Source organism: Balaenoptera physalus (genome assembly GCF_965194825.1).
Source record: "Balaenoptera physalus genome assembly, chromosome: 6".
NCBI classification, from domain to species: Eukaryota; Metazoa; Chordata; class Mammalia; order Artiodactyla; family Balaenopteridae; genus Balaenoptera; species Balaenoptera physalus.
This window is the reverse complement of record NC_138885.1, coordinates 93,465,815-93,485,736: the sequence shown is the minus strand read 5'-3', so window position 1 is coordinate 93,485,736 and position 19,922 is coordinate 93,465,815. Positions and strand designations below refer to the sequence as shown.

General features: G+C 33.3%; 1 protein-coding gene across 5 annotated transcripts in view; it reads right to left on the bottom strand.

Annotated features, from left to right (window-relative positions):
- CARF (calcium responsive transcription factor) overlaps positions 1–19,922 on the bottom strand; it is a 96,376-nt gene that overhangs the window by 57,898 nt on the left and 18,556 nt on the right. For all 5 annotated transcript variants that reach the window (XM_082467080.1, XM_082467084.1, XM_082467081.1 and 2 more), the window contains 9 exons: positions 19,304–19,424; positions 17,445–17,574; positions 16,447–16,531; positions 13,296–13,485; positions 8,629–8,749; positions 6,071–6,214; positions 4,487–4,720; positions 2,636–2,798; positions 1,604–1,667 (listed from right to left, as the gene is read on the bottom strand). In XM_082467080.1, the coding sequence (XP_082323206.1) occupies positions 1,604–1,667; positions 2,636–2,798; positions 4,487–4,720; positions 6,071–6,214; positions 8,629–8,749; positions 13,296–13,485; positions 16,447–16,531; positions 17,445–17,574; positions 19,304–19,424 (1,252 nt within the window). The remainder of the gene's footprint in view (positions 1–1,603; positions 1,668–2,635; positions 2,799–4,486; positions 4,721–6,070; positions 6,215–8,628; positions 8,750–13,295; positions 13,486–16,446; positions 16,532–17,444; positions 17,575–19,303; positions 19,425–19,922) is intronic.

Here is a 19,922-nt window from a genome sequence, read left to right as displayed (position 1 = left end):
AAATACCTTCATCTTCATCTATCTCTTCAGGTCTCTCCTGTCCTAACATACCTTGCCTCAACCCCATACTCCCTTCATAGCAAACTTTTTGAAGAAGTGGTCCACACTGTTTCTGCTTTTTTATTCATCTCCCATTCACTCTTCAGCCACGCCAATATGGGTTCCTTCCAACCTACCTCATTGAAATGACTCTGGTACTCATGCTTTTCCAAACTTGATCTCAGGATTTTTTCTCTTCCCTGCTACCAATACCCCACTCTTATGCCAGTGTTGCTGAGCTCAGTAAATGCCACTGTCAGTCAGTTGCTCATGGAAGAAACTCAGGAGTCATCCCAGATCATTCCTGCTCTTTTACCTCCTACACCTATTCAATCAATAACCAAGGCCTTTGAATTGAATTTTTTAAATAACTCTTAAATCTGCCTAATTCTAGTATAAATGTCACCAACTGTAATCTATACCACTATCACCTTTCACTTGGACAGCTGAAAGGGCCTCCTAAACCTGTTTTGTTTAACCAGTTTTATCTCAGCATTGTCTATATACACTAGCTTTCTTAAGTTCCTTGGACACAGCAAGCACTTTCTTGCTCAGCCTTCAAACATGCTATTCCTTTGATTGGCAAATTCCTATTCATTCTTCAGTTCTCAGTTTAAAAGTTACTTTCTCAAGTGTCCCTTCCCTACTCTCCAGACTAAGTTGCATGTCTCTATCACCGTTCCCATACAATTTGGCACAATTCTCTTATGGCACTATTCATAAGAGTAATTCATTAGAATATACTGTAGTGCCTTTTTCTCTTGCTAACCTTTAAATTCAATGAAGTAAGAAACTTACTTTTTTTTTAGGCTCAGCATTCATCACACTGAGTTAATATACACAGAACAAATGAATAATTCTAAAGACTTTGTGAGTTATTTTATAGGCAAAGTGACTCTTAAAGCTTAATAAGCCAAAGAATAAAAAAAATTGTACTGTGTATAATTATTAATTTATTCTAAAGCATCTATTTAGGTGTTAACTTTTTAGAAGCCATTATGGTAAGAACTAGGTATATTAATTTGAATAAAATATGATTCTCAAATCATAATGAAAGATACATATGCATAAACAAAGGATACCATGTTAAATGCAAAGATAAATACAAAAGAGTGAATATCCATCTTTACATAGGGGGTGAAGTTAAGAGAGCATTTAAAGCCAAAGAGATTGCTATGTGAGTAATGAGAGGAGTTTGCCTTGCAGAAGAGGAGAAAAGACATTTCTAGAAGAGACATTTCTAGACAAAGACATTTCTAGAAGAGAGAACAAAAGGGTTGAAATAAGCTTGGAATATTGAGAGAGCAAAGGCGTAAGAACATATGAGAAAAAGCAAACCATACAAAAAAAAACATACCAAAAAAAAAAAAAAAAGCTAATTATATAGGAGGAAATTTAAATAGCTGTAAGTATTTTAATAAATCCTAACATAGCTGCTCTTGCCTCTTTGGGACATGGTTTCCTTATCCATAAATTAGACGAGATAAATTAGATAACATCTTAAATGTCTTCCAATTTTAACACTGTTTGATTTTATATCTTAGAAGTATTCAAGATACCCTACCTTCTGCAAGTGTAACTGTCACAGTCTCTCTGAGAATATTCCCACTATCTGTAGTCCATTGAAGCTGAAATGGGAACATTTACTTCAGTAAAAAGAACAAAACATTTATTTTGAAAACTATTTTAAAACAGCAATGCAACTGTCATATCTTATTCAGTCATAGTATAAATGTGCTTTATTCTGTAATTACTCTCTTTACTTGTTCACATTCTCAAAGCATTAAGTATATTTAACTATGCAAATAAATTAGCTTCCTAAGGTCAGATAGCAAGAATGTGGATAGCAAGCGTAGATGGCAAAGACTACTGCTAACCAAATCTGTTTTAGTTCCTGAATTTTGGATAGTGAATAACTAAGAGTTTTGGATAGAAAAGAATAGTAGCTCTAGCTTAAAAAAATCTCAATCTATTCAGTTACTGAATTTAGAGAGTAAAAATGTATAGAGAAAAGGATACTGCTACTTGAGATTTTAATGCCAAAATCACTGCTTGTATTACAGTTAGTAGTTTCTGGGTAACTACATTAATCTCTTCAGATTAGGCAAAATTTTCATAGAAATGGCCACTTTTCTGGAGAAAGCTACAGTATCACAGTATGAGGTAAACTTTATATCCATAGATGACATATAGAACCAACATCATCACTTTGTGTATTCAAGTCTGAACTATTCTATTTAAACTTGTTCTATTTAAATTTTAAAAAGAGGTGGAGATATATACAGTATGTACTCAATAAATACCTGTTAAATGAATAAGATATACTTTTTGCAGAGATAATATGTGTTGATATTTAAGTGAAGATTACTATTGTTATTATAGTCAGGGTTGGAAATTCGCTGTTATTTCTTCTTGTGAGAGTAATAAAAAATATTTTAGTCAAATCATCATCTGAGAGTTCACAGTGTTCACATTTTGAGAAAAAGATACTACTATTTTTCCTTACATCACAGTAACTTATATGGCCTAATGGCAATCATGCATCAGCTGAGAAAGATTGTTGTAATAAAACAAGGAATTACAGTTGTAATCATACCGTTGCTGGAATAATCTCTGAGTTATATACATTATCTCCATTTCTCAAGGATTTCTGTACCTCATGGATGTGATTTTTTATATCATTTACAGTTGGAAAAAAGGATAAATTATGTCTTTCAGGTACCTCATCAGGTTTGAACAGTTCCCTTTCCACAAATTTTCTATGGAGAATATAAAATAGAATAAAAACATAAACAATCTAGCAATCTAATTCAGAACAAATGACAAAGATTCTCTTTTAGTATAAACTTCTGTAAAGTATGGTTTACAGCTTTATAAGTAATTTATATTTTTCCACTTTTTTCCCATACATTAAGTCATGGAATTCATGCAGATTAAAGAAATGTAATATTTTCATTGGTTAAACACCTATATATCTTAGAATGAGCTTTGATATTTTTATGAATTTATCGAAATCAGTATTTTCAATTTAAATATAACATGTTTTTGAGTGCTTACTATGCCAGGCACTGTACTGAACACTTCACATCTAGTATCTCCTTTAACTCATACTATAATCCTGTGAGGTAGGTATAATTATCATTCCCACTTTACAGATGAGAGAACTGAGGGCTACAGAAGTTAAGTATTGCGTTGGCCAAAAAGTTCGTTCGGGTTTTTGTAAGCTGTTAGGGAAAAATCCGAATGAACTTTTTGGCCAAACCAATAATTTTCCCAAAGTTATACACCTAGCTAGTAAGAGAGACTGGGCCTATACCAAAGTTATGCATATAAACATCATGTTTCATTGCTTTCAAAAGTCATCAATTAATATATGAAATATGTCTGCTCAAATTTTACAAGTAGACAAATGAGATGACAGAAATAAAAGGCAGCATTGCCATACGATGGTTATAAAAAATAGAGATATAAAAGAAATGATAAAATTCAATATATATATTCTTTGTGCATTACATTCAGTAGACCATATTGAAGAGCTGTATTATACCTCTGTTTTTACAATATAGGTTTAGTAAAATAGTGGATGGCTTACCAAACTTTGGCTCTGTTCTAAGAATGCCCCAATGGAAATAAACATAAAATGTCTAAGAAAGCTGCTAAATAGAAAAGTCATGTATTAATTAAGAAATAATCTTGGGAAATACTCATTGTATTGTTCAGATCAGACTACACAATAACCAGCAGGAATAAGGTCAGTTAAGTAGCAGAAATCATGCTGGAGAGCACAGGCTGTAGAGTCAGACCTAGATTTCAGTTCTGCCTGTGTATCTTTAACCACCCTCAGTCTCCATTTCCTCATCTGCAGAATGAGGATAAATACACAAACTTCATGAGTCATAAGAATAAATGAGATCATGCCTATAAGTGCTTAGCACAATAGCTGGCACACACATACTAAGTGCCACATAATAATAATAATAATTATTATATCCTGAGTATCAGTAAAATTAGACTAGAGTACTATCTATAAAATTTCATTAAACAAAAAAACTATCCACATTTTTTGTTGTAATAAAATTTAATTGCATTTCAAATAGGTTAAAACAAGTATCTTGGCCCACGTTTTAAAATCTTTTCTACAAATTTTTTTTCTGTAAAGGTATTTAGTACAAAATTCAATGTATGTATCATTTAGAAATAGTCCAATTTGCCAAATCTGAATATGGAATATCTCAAATGAGTAATTCGAATCATTACTTATGGCTTGCCAAACATCTGCAGAAAAATGATCAGTTCATAAATAAGATTATTTTAATAAATTAATAAACTATATTCCTTATCTACTCTGATAGCATATATCCTGGAAAATGTCTATAATGTTAAGTGTATTACTTAAACCAACAAACAGAAATGAAAAATGAAAAAGAACAATTTGTTTCTACTGTACCTTAGCTGTTTCCTTACTGCATACACTTGTTGTATTCCCTGTGATACTAATTCTTGAATTTTATGTGCTACTTGAGGATGTAGACGTGAGGGTAATGTACAGTTCTCATCTCTAACTGCAGTTTCCTCTTCTTCAAGAGAAGACATAGGAAAAGAGGAAGGCGATAAAGGGAGGCAGGGAGTCTCTAATTCATGATACTGATGAGCTTGCTGCGTAGGTAACTGTACATACCACCTGACAAGAAAAAATATTTAAAATTATATTACTAGACAAAGGCAAGAATCATAGTTACTTATGTTAATACTCATCAGGAGAAGGAATCATCTTTTAAGAAAAATTATATGATTATATCATATTAAATAAATATAAATTTAAAAATTTTAAGTAAATAAAAATAAAATATAAATAAAAGTTAAAATGTCCTCTCAACTCTTCTAAGATTGGCTTTATACCCAATTAAATAAAAATCTTTATAAACCTTTATAGACTTTTACTATGTCCTTAAAGTTAAGGAGGGTGCAAGATTTAGGTATACATGAAAATGGTATTTAAAATTTCATATTAAGTAAGTTTTACCTCAAAATAATGAGATTTTAAAATCATCATCTTTTGAATTGTGTATTTTCCCATTCTTCTACCATTTTGTTCCCAAATTACAACTTCTGTGTTGTACGTATAATCCTCCTAACCAAAGAGTGGATATAATTTAGTGCCTACGAAGATTGAGCTATGTGAGAGAATCTTCTCAGACAGGAACTCAACATACTGCCCCCATAGCACTCCAGCTCCTTTTGCCCCAATGAGCAAGAGAATCAACTAAAAGGTGAACACAGATTTCTTACAGCCATGCAGTAAAACAGATTCTAGGAAAATGAACTGATCTGATAGGATACAGTTTTAATAAATATCTTTATACAAAATGCTTGCACTGTCTGATACTGCATGAAACGGAGCCTACTTAAAAATTATACAAAATGTTCTCCAAACTGAAGAGTCTAATTATTGACTGTATTTTTCATATATCTGAAACTTTTTCTAAAGATCACACAAAAACTATATTCCATACACTTAACCCCCTTATAAATTCTTCACCTGGACCAGTACATAAAGGAAAGTAAGAAAGAAAGCTAATATTTCTTATTTAAAACCTGAAGCATAAAAGATATAAAATGGAATTTTATATAGGGCTTAGAATTCATATCTGGCTGCCATAAGTAATCAAAGATGGGTTTAAAAAATATATGTATGTGACTGTAAGTTCAGTTCCTAATAAGTACCTGAAAAAACGTACTAAATATATAATAAAATGTGTTGCTAAATATGTATTTATCATTTGGGGAAAAAACTTCCACATGGTATAAATAATTCTTTGGTTAAAATTATCCACATTTGGATGATAAACTCAATGGCTTACACAGTGGCAAATCATTTTAATACCTAGAGAGCTACTAATAAGACATCTATCTACCTTATAAAAACCATTTCTTAATAATTGGAAAACATAATATAATTTCTCTTATTACAGAATTCTTCCAAATGGAGCGAAGTAATTTGTAAAATAAAAGAACAATATAAATGTCATACCTAAGAACACCACCAGCATCTACCAAGTTCTTCTTTAGCATGTTAAAGGCTTTTTCCTGCTCCGTTCGGATTATTTTCCTGTCAATTTTGGGGTCTGTAGGAACTCTATATTCAGGAAATTTCTGTACCTTTTTAATGTAAATCCTTTTTATAAGAAAAAGAAGAATTTTTTTCATTATACTATAACCTCAAGACTAACTTATCAACCACAAGTTTACTTTAGCGTTAAAGTTTAGAGAAAATTCGATTAATCTAGAAAGCATTCAGATAATTATGTGAAAGATATGCCATATTTTCAGTGTATAATACTCAGCAGGTTAACAATAATCATTACTTTAGTAAAAATGTCTAAATATTATGAATATTAACTTTTTTTTTTCTGGATCTGTCTCTTCTCCATTCTCCCGGAAGCTGTGAACACCTCACACCTGGATTACTTTAATACCCGCCTTCTGGAGCCTCTAGGCCTCCAGCCTTCCATTTCTTAAATCCACTAGATATACCAATGCCACAATAATTCTTTGCATTTGTACTTCTCTGTTGAAGAATCTATCTGCTCTTTAATCAAGCACAAATTTATTAGCAGCATTCAAGGCGCTCTATATGATTCTAATTTATTTACCCATCTTTTCATCACTTCAAATATAAAATTGCTTTTCCTGTGAAGTTTATCATCTCAATGTTCCTTCCTCCTCTGATACCAAATACACAATCATGCTATATCTTTCTTTATATCATTCTCCTACCCTATGATATCTTCCTTCTAATTCTCTGCCTACCAAATTCAATCTAAACTTCAGTATCCAAGTTAAGTTCCATTTTCTTTCCTGTTAATGAGTTTGCTAGGATATATTCCTTCTCTGAAGACAGGTAATCCACACATTTAACATTATATACAATACTATTATGTTCTCTTATAGTTTGTTGCTTCCTGATCTACCCCAGCAATATTTTAAGTTTCCCATGATTAAGTAAAATCATATACCTCTTTTAGTCTCCCCTCCTTCCCATGGCACCCAATGTTGTTGCTGGGCACAGAGCAGATACTCAAAAAGTACTTATAGAATGATAGAGAATAAAATTATCTCTTCACGTATAGAGATTTTCTCCCAAGTTATAACTAAAGTTCTACATTGCTCATATTTAAAAGCAATGTTTTGTTTAACGGTCTACACTGCTTATATTTAAAAGCAAAGTTTTGTTTAATGATCAGGTTTAAATATTGTCTCAAGTTAACATTATCACATTAAACATGAAAAGCCTTCTTAACTGGCTTTAAAAACTTCCTGAGAATGCTGAGGTTTGTGATATGAGATGTAATGCTAAAATAAAATGTTTCAAAGCTCAACTAAATCCAACCTTTACGTGTTATTTTAAAATTTTATCTTATGATTTAAAACACTTTCAATGTGTGAAAAAAGAATATTAGTAAAGTACATTACAAAAATCTTTTATTGGTGCACATTATTCATTCTCAGCCAGAGCAATGACTACTCAGTAGTCCTATCTACCTAAAACTTACTGTGTTGGTCTTCTACATTTCTGGTATGAATATAATTGGTAAAATCACTCTACAAAGCAACTCTGCAACACCTGTCAACATTTAAAAAGAACACAACACTTGCCCTAGCAATTTCATTTCAAGGAATTTATTCCATCAATATACTTACACAAGTGTACAAATAGGTACAATGTTATTAGTTGCAGCTTTGTATATAATAATAAAGAATATTTTCCAGAGCCTACAGGTCCATTGTTGGAGGACTAATTAAGTAAATGATAATTCATCTATAAACGGAATATTATATGGCTATTAAAAAGGAACCATGAAAATAACATAATTTATATGACAATTTTATCTCACTTTTTAAAATCAGTTGATCAATCAATAAAAAGAAGTAGTCGGTTCATTTAAATACAGACATGGAGCCAACTTTGAGATATACTGGGAATGAAAAAAAAATAGAGTAAAACAAGGTCCTACTGTATAGCACAGGGAACTATATCAATATCCTGTGATAAACCATAATGGAAAAGAATATGAAGAAGAATATTTATACGTATAACTGAATCACTTTGCTGTACAGCAGAAATTAACACAACATTGTAAATCAACTATACTTCAATAAAATTTTTTTTAAAAATGTAGAGTAGTATATATCTCTACATTCACACTAGTATGAAGCATAATAGCTGTGCAGCAAATAACTACAATAGGCATTCAGAATGGAAATATATCAATGTGAATTCATAGCCAGAAAGAAGGTATGCTACTACCCAAATTTAAGGAAAGAAAATATTAGTAATCTTTACTGAGATCTTCAACATTTATGACGGTAGAGTATATACCTATATGCATATACACAGAATATCTCTGCAAGGTTACTCAAGAAACTGGTAAGAGTTGTTGCCCTAAAGTGGGACATAGGAAGCAGGGGTAAGAGGCAACAGATTTCACTGTATGCTTTTGGCACTGCTTAAACTTAATAAAAATGTGCATATTAGCTATTCAAAAATAAGTACTTAATAAAAAAGAAATAAAAGAAAATAAAGCTTACCGGGCTGGACAAGTAGCTTTGTAGAGCTGACAAGACCTGCTTTCCTGCTCACTGATTTTTTTTAACTGGAAACCTTTTCTTCTTGGCCCATACTGACACTCCATTACCACAGCTCTACTCCCTGTGGGCCAAAACCAACTATTGATATTTAATTCAAGTATCCATCTGTTCTGGATACTAGATTAAAAATAACTTGGTGGTGGCAATGACAAAATCTATACTTCCAATTATACAACCTTAAGGAAAGAAAACATCAGTAAGACTTACTAAGATGTACAAACACATAAATTTAAAAGTTTATTGTAATAGTTACCAAATGTACCACATTATGGTAAGGAAATTAGCAAATACCACATTTACTGTCAACTGGTATTTACATATGTATGGTTTTTAATAATAAAATTTACTACTTTATAAGTAGAAATTAGCAAATGCTACATTTGTTAGTAAATATTAATATCATTTAAAATTTTACTTCCTTTTATAATTACTTATTTCCTTATTTTTATTTGAGCTGTTAGAATAATGTGATTACCAGCCTCTAAGATGGCTCCCAATGATCCCTGCCTCTTAGTACTCATGTCCTTGGTTATCCCCTCCCCTTGAGCATGAGCTAGACTTACTAACTTACTTCTACTGAACATGGCAGAAGTGACAGGATGTTATTTTTGATACTAGGTTATAAAAAGACTGTGACTTCCATCTTGGGTACTTTCTTGCTCTTGCTTGGATTGCTCTCTCCAGGTGAAATAAGATATCATGTGGTGAGACAGCTCTGAAGAGGCCCACCTGGCAAGGAATAAGGCCTGCCAACAGCCACATGAGTAAGCGTGGAAGCAGATCCTCCCCCAGTCAAGTCCTGAGACGACGGCAGATCCAGCCAACATCTTAATTGCAGTCTTGTGAGAGAACCTGGGGCAGAACCACCTTGTTAAGCTGCTCTTGGATTCCTGACCCATAGAAACTGTGAGACAATAAATGTTTGTTGTTTTCAACCACCACATTTGGGGTAATTTGTTACAGTGCCATAGATAACACAAATAAGCAGATGTGAAAACTATACAATTTAAGATTTTAAGTTGGATATCCTAATCTATGTAGGGTACAGCAAACTTTTCAAATATAAAACCCAAAACCCCAGGGACTTCCCTGATGGTCCAGTGATAGAATCCGCCTTCCAATGCAGGGGACACAGGTTCGATCGCTGGTCGGGGAACTAAGATCTCACATGTCGCAGGGCAAGCAACGACAGAACCCACGCGTTCTAGAGCTCACGCGCTCTAGAGTCCACGCATCACAACCAGAGCGCCCACGAGCCGCAACCACTGAGCCTACACGCTCTAGAGATTGCACGGCACAACTAGAGAGAAGCCCACGTGCCGCAACGAAGAGCCCGTGTGCCGCAAGAAAGATCCCACGTGCCACAACTAAGACCCAATGCAGCCAATTAAATAAATAAATATACATTAAAAAAAACCCCGAAAAACACCAATCATGAATTAAAATGTTGATAAGGCTGACCTAACTTCTTCTAAATGATGGTAAAAGGAAAATCAGTTTGAGAAACAGTATTTTATAATACATAAAACAAAGAATTAATATGCAGAATATAAAGAACCATAAATAATTTTAAAATAAAAATAAAAACTAACTATCAAACAGAAAAATGGGCAAAGACTATGAACAGGCAATTCAGAAAGAAAACAAAAGGATATTAAATAAACAATAAAAAGACGCTCAACTTCACTAGTAAACAGGAAAACGCAAGTTGAAACAATACTAAGGACTTCTCTGGTGGCGCAGTGGTTAAGAGTCCACCTGCCAATGCAGGAGACACGGGTTCGAGTCCTGGTCCGGGAAGATCTCACATGCCGCAGAGCAACTAAGCCCGTGCGCCACAACTACTGAGCCTGTGCTCTAGAGCCCGCGAGCCACAACTACTGAAGCCTGCACGTCTAGAGCCTGTGCTCCGCAACGAGAAGCCACCGCAATGAGAAGCCCGCAGACCACAATGAAGAGTAGCCCCGCTCACCGCAACTACAGAAAGCCCATGCGCAGCAACAAAGACTCAACGCAGCCAAAAATTACTGAATTAATTAATTAATTAAAAAAAATAAAACAATAGTAAGATACTCTCTCACTCTTCAAATTGGTAAACATAAAAAATTTGACAATACTCTAAAACAACTGAATCCACTGATCAATCTTACAGTTAAAAATGCTACATAGGTAATGATAAGAGGTACACAGCACACCTATGAAGTATTCTCACAAAATACTTTAATCAAGATTAAATCTTCATTTAATCAAACTCAAACATCTAACAGATTACAGGAAATACAGGAGATAAAAGAACATGTTAAAAAACACCAGAGATAGAATCAGCAAAATCCTGAATATGGCAAAGTGTACAGGACAAACTACCTGGGGGAAAAGAGGAGAGAAATTTTTAGATGAGAAGAAACTTAACCAAATTTGATCCATAAACTTGGTTTGCATGTGAAATTATACAAACCTCTGCAAAAAGAATTATGATAAGTGGAGAAATGTGAACAATGGACAACTTATGATATTAAGAAATTACTGTTTGGACTTCCTTGGTGGTCCAGTGGTTAACACTCCATGTTTCCACTGCAGGGGGCGTTGGGGAACTAAGATCCCACATGCCATGCAGCGTGGCCAAAAAATTAAAAATTAAAACATTTAAAAAAAAAAAGAAATTACTGTTAATTCCTTTTAAGTGGGACAATGGGATATCTTTATATTTCAGATATATACTTTAATACCTATTATATACTTTAGTAATTATAGATGAAACGATATCTGGAATTTCCTGTAAAATCATCTTTAGTAATTATAGATGAAATGATATCTGGAATTTCCTGAAGAAATGGGTAGGGGTATAAATGACACAAGATTGACCACATGCTGATACTTGTTGAAGCTGGATGATGCATACACAGAGTTATGAGATTTCATACATTATTACCTCTACTTTGATATGCATATGAAAATTCCCATAGCATAAAGATTTTTTTAAATCTGACAATGTCAAATCATAGAATGAATGTGGGAAAGGGAAATTTTCATACATTGCTCAAAGGACTAAAAATTGATACAGGTTGTCAATCCCTCACGTATGATTCTCATATTTAAAAAGCATGGAAAACAAAATTTTTTGGAATACATTTGGCTGCAAAACCTGACCTGAACTTTATGAGGCTATTTATAGTCTTTATTCCTTTTAGTGTGGCTATGCATAATGAATTACTGTGTTTGATTATGTGATATTGTCTATAGAATACTTGCTAGGAGTATTCTGTAATATTACCATATTACAGTCCAAAAATACAGAATTCTAAAATACATTTGGGAAAAAAAAGTTTAGAGAAGAAATTTTGGACCTGAACACCACCTCAGAGAGCAACTTGAGATAATCTTGTAAAGTAATTCCACTTTAATGCACACACTCTAGTAAACTACTTACAACATTCCAACAGAAAACATGTATCATGGAGGTTAGACCATAGAATTTTTTGTAATATTGAAAAACTGGAAACAACCTAAATGATCATTAGTAGAAAAATAATTGCAGTTTGGTCATATGCTGGAATGACCAAATTTAAGTAACAGATTATTATATAATGTTAAATTATATAATAATTAAATTGGGTTAACTAGAATTTATAATTATCAATATGGATAGATTTCAAAAATAAGAATGAGTGAAAAATTTACCTAAGAATATCTATAGTTTATTACTTACATATACTTTAAAATGTTCAAAACAATAAAATATATTATTATAAATACAAACATGTATGATAAAGTATAAAAATACACACCAAATTCATGTAGTAGCTGCCTGAGGAGCGTTAAGAAGGGATTTGAACTGGGGAGGAGAATAAAACCTGGGCAGAAGCGGTTACATTTATCTCAGCTTCCTCTAAGTAGTTCTCTTTACCCTCAGAGGTCCAGGATGAGGCTGCAACTCTTCCAGTGGAATCAATGCCCCCATATTTCTGAAATAAATCACTTATTCTTAGGTTCTTTGAGGTCTGACTAGTCCTAGGGTGACTCTCTGGGAATTGTTTGAAACTCTACTGCTTTAGTAAACACTAGCCCAGTGTTTGAGAATGCTGTATGTAACATACCTGATACTTGAGAACCCTAATATTAGAATTCTATATAATAACTCCAGATTGTATACCAGTTCTATACAGTAACTCCTGAGTTATACACTATATAAAATGGACACCGATTTTTTTCCCAAAAGACAAATCAAAAGAGAAGGAGAGACTATCAGGATTGGATGGAAAAAAAAAAAAAAAAAACCCAACCAGCTAAACACATTTAAAATAATAAAATTGCTCTATGGTTTGATTTTTATTAAATAGGTCTACCTGGAATTTAAATATTTTTTACTTTCTATTTTTCAGTATGAAGTATTATTTATTTACCCTAATATACTAAAATACAATTTTACAACATAAAATAATTCGTTATATTTACTATAAGTTTTCTTTTTAGTTTAATATGCATTTTCAACAATTAACAGTCAGTTGTCATCTACCAAAATGAAAATGTTATCACCTTAGGAAAACCACATTTTCACAATGGATCGTGGCTGCTGCTGAACTTTTTAAAATAAATCTTTAAAAAAGTACCTGCATTGACAAATGGGATTCCATCATATGGGACATACTGGGATTTCCACATCAAGCGTGTAGCTGGCTTGGCTGGGCTTGGAGATTGGCGGGTCCCCCAAACACTCTGTGTTTGCTGCTTGTGAAATGTTAGGACACTTTCTAATTCAGTCTCACTTACACAGTAGCCACGGTATGAATCTCCTATTTTCTGCATGTAGAAATTCACACACACATATCACTCATTCAGATATACATTTCTTACTTCCATTTTATGGTTCCATTCTTGTTCTTTATTCTTTAGCTCCCAATTTTAACTTCCACCTTGCTAATATATTTTTAAGTATTTTTGTAAGCTGTCTTAAATTCTTCCCCAAATAAGGCAAGGTATAAACAAATCATGTAAATAAATTGATAGTATCTATCCACAACCTTGTGAGTATCCCTCAACTAGAAGAAAAGCTTTTTCTATAGCCAGAGAAATTTTTTAACTGTGATCTCTTAAACTGAAATGCATTTAGACCTAGAATTGATTCCATGTATGTTTCTCCCTTATAGGGAATAAGAGCAGAGATGTGGAATAGAGATCTTTTTCCTCCTAATTAGACTAAACATTTCACCTGGCAAGAATACATTTAACAAAAGGAAGGTATCAACATACTGTTGTAGGTATACTTTGAGCCATAATAAAAAGAGATATTCTGATTCCAAACAATACATTATCTACAATTTCCCCTAAAAATAACGAAAATGCCTATGCTTATGAATTTTCTTCTAGCCTAGATATTTCCTCATCAAAATATCCCTACAAATAAAAGTAGGAACATAAAGTCTAGCTATAGCATTTTTTTACAAATAAAATGAATACAGCATATAATGTTGTTAATGAAAGGAAAAATTCAGAATTAGTACAATGCAGTCAGGCCCATATCAGGAGATAAAAGTTTAATGCAGTATTGAAATTTGTCCAACTAATAGATTTTGGTCAAATCTAAAAAATGTCTATAAGAAAAATACCTTTAAATGGAAATTCAAAAAGTAAGAAGGACTACTAAACAATATTTTTAAGCAAAATGCAGAAAATATTTCTTCAGCCATTAACCAAAAATGTTTTTCACTATTGATATAGCTTGGAGAAAAAGAATCCTTCACTCTTTGAGATAATTCAGGCTGTTGGACAGTTTTAACTAATTTCTTACAAGATATATGATGTTAGATAAGCTACACAATGTACCATGGTGTAAAATGAAGTAATTTGGCCACATAATTGCTAATGCTTTAATGTCCATAGCATTTCATGAAGTTTATAATAATGATTTTAAAAACCCTCATCAAATGACAAGAATAGTACCTTTAGGAAACCACTGAAAAACTATGACTAACAAAAAGTGTGAGGGGAAAAAAAATCTTACTGTCTATACATACATACATACATAACACTTAGAAAAGCAACAACAGTGATAATGTCCTAACAAATGTAATACATCATTAGACTTCATGATTAGAAATTTTCTCAAAATATTAAAACTCAAGTAATGTTTTTCCTTGCCATATTTTAAGATTTGTTTAAAACAACGAAGCATTTTAATAATTAAATACTCATTACCATGTATGGTTTATATGTAGAAGCGCATGGTCCTTTTCCTCAAAAAGTGTATAGTCGAAAAGGTATATAATAGTGAACAACCCAAGCTAGCAAATAATTAAGAATGGTAATGGTAATAATTGTCAAAGAATTTTAAGAGATAAATAGGGACTTCCTTGGTGGCGCAGTGGATAAGACTCCGCGCTCCCAATGCAGGGGGCCCCAGGTTCGATCCCTGGTTGGGGAACTAGATCCCACATGCATGCCGCAACTAAGAGTTCACATTGTCACAACTAAGGAGCCCGTGAGCTGCAACTAAGGAGCCCGCCTGCTGTAACTAAGAGCCGGCACAACCAAATAAATAAATAAATAAAATTTTAAGAGATAAATAGGTAAAAGATAAAGTAATCATTAGACTATTACAGAAAAGACATATAGGACTTGCATTGGGATTTGAAGAATAGTAGTTAGAAAGATAAGTAGAAGAAAAAATAACATATTAGGAAATGGAAATAAACACAAGTGAAGGAGGAGATAAAGGAAGATTCTGAACTCTGTGTACCAAGTAGGAAGACTTGGCTAACACGAATGAAAGATGAATTGGAGAAAAGCAGGAAATAAAAAAGGATAAGATAAGGTGATACCTGATTATAGAAGACCTTGAAAACTAGTAACAAGTGGCTAAGTGATGTGGAAAAATAACACTGAGCTTATTGGGCAGTGAGAAAAGACAATGAAAGTAATATTTAAAGATAAGTAGTTTTAGAAAACCACACAGTAAGGACTAGAAATGGAAGAGTCAAAGAGATTAATGGGAAGGCTGTTACCATAATTGAGTTCAAGATAACAAAGGTCTGTGGAAAAAGCCCCCTTTAAACCACTTTAAAGAAAAAAACTAAAAGAATCAGATGACTATCTGAATACGGGAAAGGAAGAAATTAGTCTAAAACTTTGCATCTAAGGAGATGGTATTTGTTACTACATAGACAAGGAATTTAGGAAGTAGAGCTAGTTGTCGTATGGCAGATAATTTCTCTTTAGATATGGTGAATTTGAGGTGAAATCTAAATAAAGCTTCAAGTAAGTAGCTAGAGATCTGGGACAAAAGCAAGGGCAGAATTAAAGAACTGGTGATAGAGATTTGGGAATCATTTTTATAAAACTGAGAATTGAAAGTCAACAAAGCTGTTAAGCTCTACAAGGGATAAAATGTAGAGAAATAAGACAAGGTCAAATGGTGAACCTTGAAGAATTTCCGCTGAGGACATGAAAAGAAATAAATGCCAAGCAAAGAAAGAGAAGGAATGATTAAAGGATAAAAAGTAGAGAAACATGATAGTGAAGTTTTACGGAAGACAAGGGAAAAGAGTTGTAAGAGAAGAAATGAAACGACAGTGAAGTGTGAAGGGATTTATAAGATCTCTGCTTTAACAGAGCTTACAAGCTCTAAGGAATAAAAGAGCACAAACATGAACCAAATATTACAGATACAGCTTCTATTAGTTGTACTCAAAAGTGGACATTTTGGGATGAATTGTAGTTATAATCAACTAAGTGAATCTACATAAGGATTACTTTTTAACTCACCTCACAGCTCCTAAGACGACAGGCCCATATAGGTGTGTTAGAAGAAAGTGGCTGGAGTGGAGCCAAAAAAGGTTCTTCAAGTATTCTGGGATGGGGAGGGGGATATATATAAATATACATTACAAGTTACACACACACACACACACACAGCATTCAGTTGCTTTATCCTCTTCGCCAGTCAAAGACAATACTGAGGTCATCAATTAGAAATTGTAATAATAATGACAGATTGGTCTGATGGATGTAATTACGCTTTTTTTAATCATTACTATTTTATCAATTGCTAAAGCAAAAGTCTAACTTTGTTCTTCCAAATACCTTAGTTTCAACAAATTCAAGTGTTTTATATATCTTTCTCAGAGCTTATTTTGTATTCTTCTCATATAATTATTTTTCATTTAACAAAAAATGAGCGAATAAACCATCTTCAGGTGACTTATTAACAGTAACAAGATATTACGTCAAGTTCTAAAGTTAAATGTCACAAATATTATGTTACCTTTAAAATATTTTCACAGAACAATTAAAATATAAATAATACAAAACCCATGTCTGTATTTCCCTAAATTATTATAAACAGTGTTATTTTAAGGCAAAAATAAAAGCTGAATAGACATTAACAAAAAACATTTTAAACACTTTACCACAGAGGAATTAAATGCATAAAAGTGTGATGAACCATTAAAAATTATAGGACCTAGAATGGATATTTCTTTTTTTAATAAACTCTACTAGTGTCAGATGTTTACAGATTGCTTCAAAAGATAACAGGCAAATGTCACTGAGGAAAAGTAGCACGTTGGCCTTTTATAGATTCTAAAGTAGCTCCCTTATTGCCAAGATGTTATTAAAATGATTAAGGATGTATTTGATGATGGTTTATTCTATTTTCTGAATTTCTGATCTTCTCTATAGTCAGCCAGCTTTAAATGTGATAATGTAAAAAGAGATTTCCATGGTGATAGCCAAAGATGAGCTCCTCTTTCTCATTGACTCACCTGGTCACTGTCTTTTTGGGCAATGTGAGGGATGCTTGTGGATGAAGAATGTAACTACTGTTATTGTCTGCTAGAGAATCCACTCTTACAGTTGGTAAGTTTCTGTCACTGGGTTTCTCTTCAGAGACATCTTAACAATAAGAACAAGAACAAAGCAACATCAATATCTTGAATAAGACCATGAGAATGTAATGAACTGGAACTAATACATTTGAAATAGGAAAGATATGCTCTGAAGCTAAAGATAATAAAACTTATACTTTATTGAGAATTTCTCTGATAAACTTGCTTACTTTTAAACTGTAATACTGACTACTGAAGTTTTGTAACTAAGTTTTGGAACTTATATTGAACAGCTAGGATATGAAAGTAGTAGAAGTAATTGTTATATTAATAGTATCACAATATAATAGGAAAATATAAAACTAATTCCTTTTAGCTTCTATACCATGTTTGTGATGTTTTCTGCAAAATATGTATTTTTTTCCTTAAGTTGTAACAACTGTTATCAAAGACAAAGAATCGTAACACTAAAGTAAGAATATTTGCCCTAAACCATTATCTATGAAAAAACGACAACAGTGTAGCTATGATGTTAGAAAAGAGATTCAAATAGATGGAAGGGAAGAAAAAGGAAAAGAACTAATAGGGATATTAACAAATAGGTAAAAAAAGAATAAAATAAAAAGAAATAGGGGGACTTCCCTGGTGGTGCAGTGGTTAAGAATCCGCCTGCCAATGCAGGGGACACAGGTTCAAGCCCTGGTCCAGGAAGATCCCACATGCCGCGGAACAACTAAGCCCATGTGCCACAATACTGAGCCTGCACTCTAGAGTCTGTGAGCCACAACTACTGAGCCCACACGCCACAACTACTGAAGCCCACACACCTAGAGCCCATGCTCTGCAACAAAAGAAGCCACCACAAGGAGAAGCCCGCACACCACAACGAAGAGTAGCCCCCGCTCGCTGCAACTAGAGAAAGCCCACGTGCAGCAACGAAGACCCAAGGCAGCCAAAAATAAAAAAAAAAATAAATATGGACTTCCCTGGTGGCGCAGAGGTTAAGAATCCACCTGCCAATGCAGGGGACACGGGTTTGAACCCTGGTCCGGGAAGATCCCACATGCCACAGAGCAACTAAGCCCATGCGCCACAACTACTGAGCTTGTGCTCTAGAGCCCATGAGCCACAACTACTGAGCCCACAAGCCTAGAGCCCATGCTCCGCAACAAGAGAAGCCACCGCAATGAGAAGCCTGCGCACCACAACGAAGAGCAGCCCCCGCTCACCACAACTAGAGAAAGCTCATGCACAGCAACGAAGACCCAATGCAGCCAAAAAATAAATAAATAAGATAAATTAAAATAAATAAATAAATTTATAAAAAAAATAGGGAGCATGATTCTTTCTGAATCTGAAGGAACAAAGAGGAAAAGAGCAAAGAGGATGAGAATAGTTAAAAAAAAGAAAGTGTCACATGTCTAACAACAACATTGATAAAAACATAAAATAAAAATTTCTCCAGTAGCTATTAGCACTATATTCTTGTTATTGTTGCTGTCATTATTACTGTTATTAAAATTAAGAAGAATTTATTTTATGCTCACTGGTCATTTGAGAGGAAGCAAGAGTCAACCAGCTTCACAGAATTCCAAAATGAAATAGACAGCTAACCTAGACAGGAGTTGAAAAATGAACTTGAAATTTATTTGGGCTAAGAAACTTTTTCTAATCATTCAGTTCACAATCTTACCCAAAGAGATCAATTTTAGCACTGACTTTCATGAGGTGATTTTCTGAATATACGTTTGTTCTTTAAAACGTTGTTAAATCCCCTATATCCCATGATTACTCACCCTGAGGACTATTCACATCCACAAGCTGCCCCTGAGGTACAATCACTTGTGTCGTTCCTGTCTGGGTAGATGGAATTACTCGCAGCACCTGTCCATTTTCTGATGGGCTGGCAACAATCATCTTGGAAGCATTTTAAAAAAATCAAATGCATAAGTCTACAATGATTCAAAAGAATCATTACTTAAAAAATTATTAGACATGCCTACCTCTACAGCAGATACTATCATTTTCTTCACTTTATAGATGAAAACACTGAGGTACCTAAAAATTTTTTCCCGAAGTCTCACAATTGATAAGTGGTAAAGCTAGGATTCAAAACAGGCAGTTTGATCCTATGTCCTATGATCTTAACCACCTATGGTCTTAATCATTACATGGACGTGAGGTCTTATTACTTAGTAACCTGAACAAGTAAGTCTCTGACTAAACATATTTACTTTTTTCTACTTACTGTATTATCCACACATTTGACCTATTTGTGTGATAATCACTGGTCTCATATATTAAGTCATTTTCATTTAAAAACAGTAACTTGTTAGATGTCTAATTAAACAGGATTTATTTTTATATCTCTGCATTTTTATATATCCTGTCTTGGTCTATAAGAAATACTACAGA